We start from the raw sequence: 9,741 nt of genomic DNA, 5'->3' as shown, positions 1-9,741 counted from the left end.
ATATTCAACGGTTTGCTAGTTAAACTGGAGTTACCAAACACTTCAGTTGAAACACAGCATTGGATTGGTTTAGATTTCAAATAAAACCAATTTATTAACAAAAAAGACAAGATTTTTAGTGAATTGAAATATGAGAGACCAAGTTGGAAATATTTTCCAGCAAACAAAAGTGAAAACACAGCTAAAAGGCTAAATCTTAATCTAGAAAGTTTTGATTCAAGGCTTTGATTGATATAATCTCTCACCCCCAGTCTTCCAGAAAGATGGTGACTGACCGTTACCTTGGTCAGAATCTCTTCCAGAGGCCCAAAGTTGCAGGCTTTCTTAGGTTAAAGAGCGAGAGAGCTCTGGCAAATGTTTGGAACCCAGTTAAGAACCAGTCAATGTAGATACTAAGGTTCTTTATAGTGTTGGAATCTTGGCATTTAACCATGAAACCAATATGGTAGTGTGCCTCAGTTTCCCTTCTCATACCACACATTAGGTCTGCAATGTCTTTTCTTCTGTGTACAATTTCCAGATCAGTTACAGGCACTAACTGTGAAATATTAGTATCATGACATCTTTTAACATAAAGTGTGCTCTTACATATCACTTTTAACATGTTCAAGAGTTTTTCCCAAAAGATTAGGTACATTGTAAATTTTTACAGTTCTTGGTATTAGCAACACATTAGCCACAAGAGTTAACATTAGCATTAATATTAACATTAAATTCATTGTGGTTTGCTGCTCCAGGCCAATGGGGGCGGCAGGAAGCAGCAGCCAGCATATCCCTTGGCCCGTGCCGCTTCCTGCAACCTCCATTGGCCTGGAGCGGCGAACCGCGGCCAGTGGAAGCCGCAATTGGCCTAAACTGCAAACACGGCAGGTAAACAAACCAGCCCGGCCCGGCATGGTGCTTACCCTGGTGAGTTGGGTGCCAAAGGTTGCCAATCCCCAATCTAAAGCAAGGCCAGCAGATTCATACACATTTGAAAGACTTTGCCCATTAAGCACCAACACCTTTCCTCAGAAGAGAGACTGTTTACTATCAACAATGGTCCATTAAGAGTCAATGGAAACAATTCCTTCTTATAGACTTTCAAGACCTTACCAAGAAATTTCTTTTCTTCTGCAATGTCCTGCACTGCAACAGATTCTTTCAGAGATTTATTTATGTCCAGAACTGACTTTGGTACAACAGACAAATCACCAAACTCCTCCTGAGTTTCACATACCTCCAGAATTGCCTCTGGCCCATCAGGAGGATTTTCACACAACCCCCTTTCAGGTAAACTACTAGACTTCATAATCAAAAGATTAGAAGCATTCTCTTCCCTGTTACAAGTTTCCACACTGTCAGTGGGTAACGCAGTCAATTCACCTTCATGCTTTCCTTGGCTATGATATCACCCTGATCAGACAAGGTTGCATCTTTACCCAGCAACACACTAGCAAAAGGCAAAATAGAAACACCAGAATCACTTGGTCTCTGGGAGCTATTTATGACATTAGCTGGATGCAACCTAATTACAATGTCATCATCCCTAGCAGACACAAGATCAGGACCACTTCCTTCCTGGCTTTAGTTGTATCTAGAATCAACTCTTGGTCAACTGATAAATTTTCAGCCATCGTAGGCTGACAGGCTTCTTCTGTGTGCTTTACAGACAAGAAAGGGCTGGAGAAACATTCCCCTCTACCAGACAAACAGCTTGGGATATCCTTTCCTTTGTCCCAGCACACATGGCTAGTCACAGAGAACAGCTGGGAGATTGGGGTAGTTCCCTTCATGGACAAGTCATGACCCCTAACAGACACAGGAACATTTCCTTCACTGTCACAATTCTCCACACTGGTAACAGGTAAGGTGTAGGGTAGCTCAACAGGGACATGATCAAATTATTGTGTCAGTGAGGGACCTGATCTAAAAATCTCAGTTAGAATATTCGTTTTCCTCATTTCACTGGGTATTCAGGATCAGTTGTGATGAGTTCCTTACACGTGCTTTGAACAGAATAGAATAGACCCACCTATAGTAGATTAGAATAGAATGGAATAGGTTAGAATAGATCATCCTGTACTCATTCCAAATACAATAGAATACACACATCTGTACGAATAGAATAGAATAGAATAGACCTACCTCAACTAGTTTACAATACAATAGAATAGATCCATATGTAAAACTTAGAATAGGCATAGAGTAAAATAGAATTCAAACTTGTAAGGTTGTGGGATGGCCTATTTCAGAAAATCTCCTTCCACTTTAGAATTACCCACTGTTTTCCCCAACAGAATCTAAATGGTTTGACCTTGTGGACTTCACACCAGCTATGCTTTTCGCCGAGGCTCTCTGTCTATTTTTCTTTTTCGGTGCTTAGCTCCTGGTCTCCATCTCCAAGGCAGATAAATATGGACTTTCAAAAGCACTTCAGGTTGTTTTTTTACTACTTCTGTCCCATATTTTTCCTGATTTACTTTCACCCCTTTTTCTAAGTAAAAATGAAAGAGAGGAGGAGAAAACGGGGAAGAAAAGGAAAGCCCAAAGAGTAACTTCATTCTATTTTAATTTTATAGTTTTTATTTTTATCTCCCTGAAGTCCTGGAAAATGTATGATAATATTTTTCACTTTATATTCAAATTTTAATAAAAAAGATGCCTTAATTTTGCATGCATCAGATGAAGTGGGTATTCACCCATGATAGGTCATGCTCCAATACGTCTGTTAGTCTATAAGGTGCCACAGGATTCTTTGCTACTTTTAGAGATCTACACTAACACAGCTACCCCCTCTGATACTTAATTTTGTTTTCATAATAAAAAAGGTTGAGGAGCTCAGTCTAAAATTAGACTTTTACATTAGGTTTCTGAGACACAGTAACCAACAAAAAATGTAAGTTTAACTTGTGGTGGTAGGAACAGAAACATAAAGGTTGAATTAATTAACTCATATTGCTAACAAATCATATGAGAAATGCAACAAGAAAATGTGGATGAGCAAAAAGACTGAGCCATACGATATGAGAATACTATATTCAGCTGTGGGGCAATTCTACAGTAAAATCCTCAGGCCAATTAAGAAATAATGATGATACATATGTTTTTTCAACATATTTGAGAAAGTTGTTTCTTCTCCTGAGGAGACTCTGATCTGTAGGATTTTGTTTTCAGTATTTGAAAATATTCATAGGTTTGAAAAACAAAATCTCTGCAGTCCCAATCTTCAGCAGTTGGAAAACATTTCAGTGAGTTGAACTGTTTTTCATAATCCGGGCACCTGGCACATTGACTCCAATGGATTTATGAAGCTTTACATCTGCTGGGGGTCTAACCCATTGACTCCAGTACATCTGCATTGATTTAAACCAGGTGGGCTTCATTGGCTCTGTGGAGCTATGGTGCTTTGAACACGTTGGCCCCAGAAATTTCAATGGAGGTTGTGACTGTTGGTCTTTAATTTATTCTTGAACATAGTTTTTCAGGTGTATGCGGTATGTGATCTCTTTGATGGGACACGCATTTCACATGGAGAATACATCTACCCTCTGATGTGCTGAGGTCTGGTTTCTAATCAAAACAATCATTCAAAGACAAATGATGCCTTTAGTTCCCTCCCTGAGAACAGGATTCTGTTCATCAGTCTCCTGATGGCTTTTTTCATCTCGGTGTTTCTCAGTGTGTAGATAATTGGGTTCAGCATCTGGGTGATTACAGTGAAAAAGATGGAGGCCACCTTGTCCAGGGTGAACTTCTTGAAGGGCCGAGCATAGATGAAGATGCTGGGTATGAATAGTAAACAGACCACAATAATCTGGGCTCCACAGGTGGACAGAGCCTTGCGCTTGCCTTCTGTGACATGTGTCCTGATCTTGACTAAGATGACGGCGTAGGAAATTAGCAGACAAATTAATAGTATGATGAGCAGTACTCCACCATTGAAGACCATCTGCAGTTCGACTACATGGGTGTCAGCACAGGCCAGTTTGATGACCTGTGGGACATCACAGTAGAAATTGTCCAGAATGTTTGGCCCACAGAAGGGTAGCTGGATGAGCAATCCAATCTGAACAGCAGAGTGAGCCAACCCACCCAGCCACGGCAGTGCCACCAGCCCCACGCACACACCCCAGTTCAAGATAATGAGGTATCTCAGTGGTTTATATATGGCCATGTACCGATCTATCACCATCCCTACAAGAAAAAACACGATCGCGCCCCCGATCAAATGGAAAAAGAACATCTGGAGGATGCACTCATTGAAGGAGACTGTTTTACGCTTGGAGAGGAGACCAGACAGCAAGTTGGGAGCATTGACTGATGATTCACTGACATCCATGAAAGCTAGGTTGGCCAACAGGAAGTACATGGGGGTGTGGAGCCGGTGGTCGGCGATCACTGTGATGATGATGGTGAAGTTTCCCAGCCAGGTGGCTATGTACAATATGAGGAAGAATATGAAGAGAAAATATTTCAACTGATGATTCTGAGTGAGGCCCAAGAGAACAAATTCAGTCACTGTGGTGGTGAGGTTCTGCGGATCCATTTCATGTCTGTAAAATAACCCTGGAAATTGAACAGAAATAATAACAATGGTTCTGCAGATCTGCCAGATTTTAGTATGCAATGTTCAGATTTTGGATTTTCAATCTCTTTCTTCCTTGTTTTTCACTGCTTTACTTTATCCAACTTTTTCCACGGTAAAATTCTGCATGTGAATTTTTTAAAGTGTGAGATAGTGAAATAACTTTCTCTCGCAATTTGTATGATGATGATTAAGAAAGGAATCCGAGTGAAATGTGAAAGACAAGGTGAGAGAGGGAATATCTTCAATTGGACCAACCTCTATTGGTGAAATAGACAAGTTTTCAAGCTGCACAGAGTTTGTCTCTTCCACCGAAGAAGATGTTCTAATCAAAGATATAATCTCTCCCACCTTGCCTCACTCATATCCTGGGATCAACACAGTTAAACAACACAAAAAAGTAATGTAAATAAAAGGAAACATTTCATTTTAGTTTGAATTTTTTCCCATGGAAAACCATAAATTTCCATCACAAAGGCCATTTTCCCATCCAATATTTTGATTCCATACGAACCTCTTTTTTTTACTGTGATATTTATTTTGACATAAGAAATGTTTGATTCAAAGTTAAAGAAAGAAAATTCATTTTATTTGACTTTTTGTTATGAAAAGTTGAAAAAAAAGTAAAAAACCCTCACACCATCGTTTCCCTTTTCATAATCAGCCAAGATTTACTGCCAGTGACTGCGCAGTGATGGGTTCCATTTCTGTCTTGCCATCAACATTCTCTGTGATCATAAGAACATAAGAGTGGCCATACTGAGTCAGACCAGAGGTCCATCTAGTGCAGTATCCTGTCTTCTGCACCAGGTACCCTGGGTACGCCAGAGGGAATGAACAGAACAGGTAATCATCAAGTGATCCATTCCCTGTCAACCATTCCCAGCTTCTGGAAAATCATGGGAAATCCAAACATCCACTCAGTCTGGGATTTTCAAGTGAGAGCAAGATAGGTGCCTATTTCCCATAGAATATCATTAGGTGCTGGTGCCCGAACAAGACGAGAGTTTTCCTACTTTGCAGGAGGGTGGTGAGGTTAAATGCTTGAAGGACTGTGAGGAGCTCAGACACAATGGTGTCTAGTGCCATATCAGGACAGACTTCTTTGAATGAAGGCAATGAAGACAAAGACATTGCCCACCACTGTAACTTTCAGGTTCACTAGGCTTGTGGAGAGCTTAAATTGAGGCCATTTTAGTGGGACGTCCATGAGATTAAACGAATGACCTCATCATCTAAAAGCTGGTCTCCATAAAGGAAAAGACCCCTTAGTTCAAAGCCCTGTAGCAGACACGTAAAAATCTATATGGAGCACAACCAAGAGACACACACAAAGGGAGTCATTAGATTAGCCAAGGCTGCACCTTAAGCTATGTGATATAAGCCACTTTTAACCATTTGAGGATCTAAGGGCTAGATTCACGATGGGACATCGGGTTTCAGACACCTACGAAATCATTGGGATTCACAGAGCCTGAGTTCGGTGCCAGGCTCCCTATCCAACGGGGAGAGGTAGGTGCCTAAGAATGGGATTCACCAAAGCCAGTGGGCTGAGGGGCTCCCTGCCTGTGTTTGTGATGGGAGATGGCACAGGAAAGGGGGTGTGCTCTACCCCACCCTTCTCACAGAGCTTGGAGGTTGGGCTGCAGGGACCTATAGCCAGGACTCCTCTCCTGTAGCTAGGAGTCTACGCCGTTCTTTTGGCAAGACACGCCACAGGAGGCGGCATCAGCATCCGCCGGCTTATAGTGTTTAGCCCAGTGCTTAGGGCATCACCTGGGCTGTGGAAGACCCTGTTCAAACCCTTGCTCCCCGGCCACATTTCCCAACTACCTCCTCTGGCTTCATTCTGAATGGGCCCTGGTCCAGCAGGTGAGCTCTGAGCTCAGCTGATGGACCAGGCCCTGTGGGACAATAGCCATTCCTCCACCTTTCTTTCCCTGCTTTGTGGGTCACAAAGGGGCTCAGGTGTCTGGATGCCTAGTGAGAGGCAGCAGCACATATGCCCAGAGGCAGAAACTTAAATACCATGGGAACTTTTACACCACAAATCTAGGTGCTGAGTGAGTTCAGGTGCCCACAGGGCCAGGCGGCAGCCAAGCTGGGTTTGTGAGTACGAGTGGCACCAAAATGTTGGACTTAGACTCCAAAAGTCACAGTGAGGCACCTACATTCTTTTCTGAATTTAGCCCTTCATGTGGATCTGGGGTGTTTTCCGGGCTCTGAGGCTGGGATTCTTAAAGGAGCCCAAGAGATCTAGGGGCCAAATTCCACCTTCAGTTCTGATGTGGGTCCCGTTTCACCACACCAGTCTGCCACTGCTGGAGAGCTACAGAACCTGGGACATACTAAGAGAAGGAAATAATGAAGCCCATGCTGGGAAAATCCATCAATCTGGGCCCTTCCCTGGGCTATTTCTGGGGTGTTTTTTCCAGCAGTAACCTGCCCCGGAGATCTGAGCCTCACGAAGCCCCTATTGTGGGAAAACCTGGGGACTCAGCATTAGTCACAGGAAGACCTCAGATGGTCATAGTGTGGGCTAGTATCTCCAATCACACTTTATCTCCTGCATTCCCCCTGAAATAATCATGCCTGTCCCTAGTAACACATGGCGCATTGTAGGAGTCAAGAGTCAATACCTCACAAAATCTGCCGTGTACGTGGTCTCAGAACCAGCTCCTCCAGCCAAGTGAGGAAGCCCTGGTGAAGTCACATCTCAGAGCTGATCACTGCTCTGCTGACAGGCAGGGGAAATGGACCTGGTTCCAATAATGAGACAGCCCCAGAAATCTTCTTATATGATACCTGCCCTCCTCACTAAGGGTGGGTCTTGGATCAGAGATCCCTTGAAATCTCCCTCAGCTTTTCTCAGCAGGATCAAGAAAGCTGCTTCTCTGGAGACTGAAGGAGTCTGCACAAGGGGAATCATTAAGAAATTCCTGGAGTGGTTCAGTTCAGTTATGTGTTTATTTTAGCCACCCAAACCAAACTTGTTTTGCAATTCCCTGCCAGGCTGGATGGACACAAGGTGGATGTTGGGGGTGCAGGGAAAGAAATGGGCATTTGAATGGCCTCTGAATCAGAGAGAACCCCAGTGAGTTTTATTCCTGGCACTGGAGAGAAATGTGATCAAAGGGTTAGAGCAGGAGGAAAGGAAGCCATGCTACTGCGTTCTAGGTGAGCAGTGAGGTACGCTGTGGGACAGAGGTGGTGTTTTTGTTCTGTTTTTGTACAGCACCTTGCGTACTGGGGTCCTGGCCCAGGACTGGTGCTCACAGGCACTAAAGCACCGACACAGCAATAATAAAACCAGTGAATGGCTATTGAAGGGGAAATATTCAGTCATCAGACTGCAGTGACATCCCACTCTGTGTGCACTGAGGACAGCTCTGGGCTCTGTCGCACAACTTTCTGAACTGTGCTTGTAAAAGTGACTTTATCTAGGCCATTTGGAAATTGCCTCAGTTTACAAATCAAACTTTCATTCCCTACCTACATCGTCTGTGAGCTCAGCCTGGGACCTGAGAGTGAAGCTGTCTCAACTTCTCTGTCATCATCAACAGCAACAAACGTTCTACAGGCAAAACCAAGTTTTAAGGGACTCCTGTGCATCCCCCTCTCTACCACACCCTGCCCTCATGGACCCCTCTGCAGCCCCATCCTGCTGTGCACCCCTGCTGCTTTCAGACATTTTGCAAGAGTCTTTGATGAAAAAATCATTTCACGATTGTGCTGAAAATATTCCAGCCAGGAACAGCCACCAGCCACTTTCCCAGATCTGTGTTCGCTGAGCAGGGCTGGCAGGAGTAACAGCATTTACAATTTATTCTTTTATATTTTTTGCAGAAAACATGACTCAACTACACATGGTTAGTAGATCTCTGAATTGACTGAATTACTTTGCAGAGCTGCACAACACAGTGATCAATTCTTACAAATATAGAGTTCATCAGGAAAGAAAACACATGCTATACTTATTTTTTAAATGTTTTAAAAACTTTATAAAAAGAATTTTATAAAAAAGAACTGATTTTCCAATTTTTGAACATTTTCACGAACAATTAGTAAAAATGTTCAGATTTTCATATTTCAGTCTTTTGTTGTCGTTTGTAGTAGTAGTAGTAGTTTTTTGTCTATTTTCCTAATAAAAATAAGTGAAGGCAGAGAAACTCTTTATGGTGGAAGAAAGACAAAAAGCGTGTTTTCCCAAATTTTTGGCTTTCCTTTGGGGGAAAAAAACTGAGCATTTCAGAGACTATTTTTCATGATTTTCAATTATAATAAAAATAATGTTTTTCATAGAGAAATAAATTGTGGTAGGGACACATTTTCAAGCTCACCTACCTCATGTTTCTCATATCCTGGGACCAACACAGCTGCAACAACACTGCAAACGAAAAACACATTTTATGTCAGGGTTTGGGAAAAAGCGACTAAAACATTTATAATGCAGTGTGGGAAGTCAGCGTTTTAGTAGAACGTTAAAAATGATTGACCCATTAACTAAGGGAAAGGACACCTCAGATAATCTGATTTCCCAAAGGTTGTCTAGGTCATGATGACCTTCCACTAAACTCATCAGCATTTTTCTATTTGTCTCTCTGTAATGTGATCACTCTTGAATACGGCATTTGGTCAATTCGAAAATTTTGGGCCTTCCATTATAACAATACTGCATCCCATCTCTGCCCAGCCTCCCAACACAGGATAACAGTTTGACACCCTGGCTGACTTACTACCCAAAGAAGAGGAGACAAATAACTAGGAGGGAGCAATGTGGGAGAAAGATGGGAATGGGGTTGTGCGTATGGTGGGAATCAGGGAGAGGTGGACTCTGGGAATAGGGGGTATGGGTGGCATGTAGAATACCTGGTGGAGGAGAATTGAGATCAATGGGAGTGCCTAAAATAGAGGGGGATGGGAGGGTCGCACACAGGAAGTTTGTGGGGGATGGGCAGGGGGATGCAAGAAGCCCTGTGTGTTTGCAATGAGCTCATCCTACAGAAGCTATGAAATGTGTGACTTCCTAGTACTATGAATTGTTTCACCAATCTACTAGAATTCTTTGAGGGGGGTCAACAAGAATGTGGACAAAAGGGGATCCCATTGATATAGTGACTTAGATTTTCAAAAAACTTTTGACGAGCCCACCAAAGGCTCCTACACAAAGTAAG

At 42.7% G+C, this 9,741-nt stretch overlaps 1 protein-coding gene across 1 annotated transcript; it reads right to left on the bottom strand.

Moving 5' to 3' along the window:
• Positions 1 to 3,565: 3,565 nt before the first annotated feature.
• LOC120380903 (olfactory receptor 4D1-like) lies at positions 3,566 to 4,528 on the bottom strand. Its single transcript, XM_039498804.1, has one exon. It carries the CDS (start codon positions 4,526 to 4,528, stop codon positions 3,566 to 3,568), a length of 963 nt encoding a protein of 320 aa, XP_039354738.1.
• Positions 4,529 to 9,741: the final 5,213 nt, after the last annotated feature.

This window comes from Mauremys reevesii, linkage group 13 (assembly GCF_016161935.1).
Source record: "Mauremys reevesii isolate NIE-2019 linkage group 13, ASM1616193v1, whole genome shotgun sequence".
Taxonomy (NCBI): Eukaryota; Metazoa; Chordata; order Testudines; family Geoemydidae; genus Mauremys; species Mauremys reevesii.
This window is presented reverse-complemented; position numbering and strand designations above follow the sequence as displayed.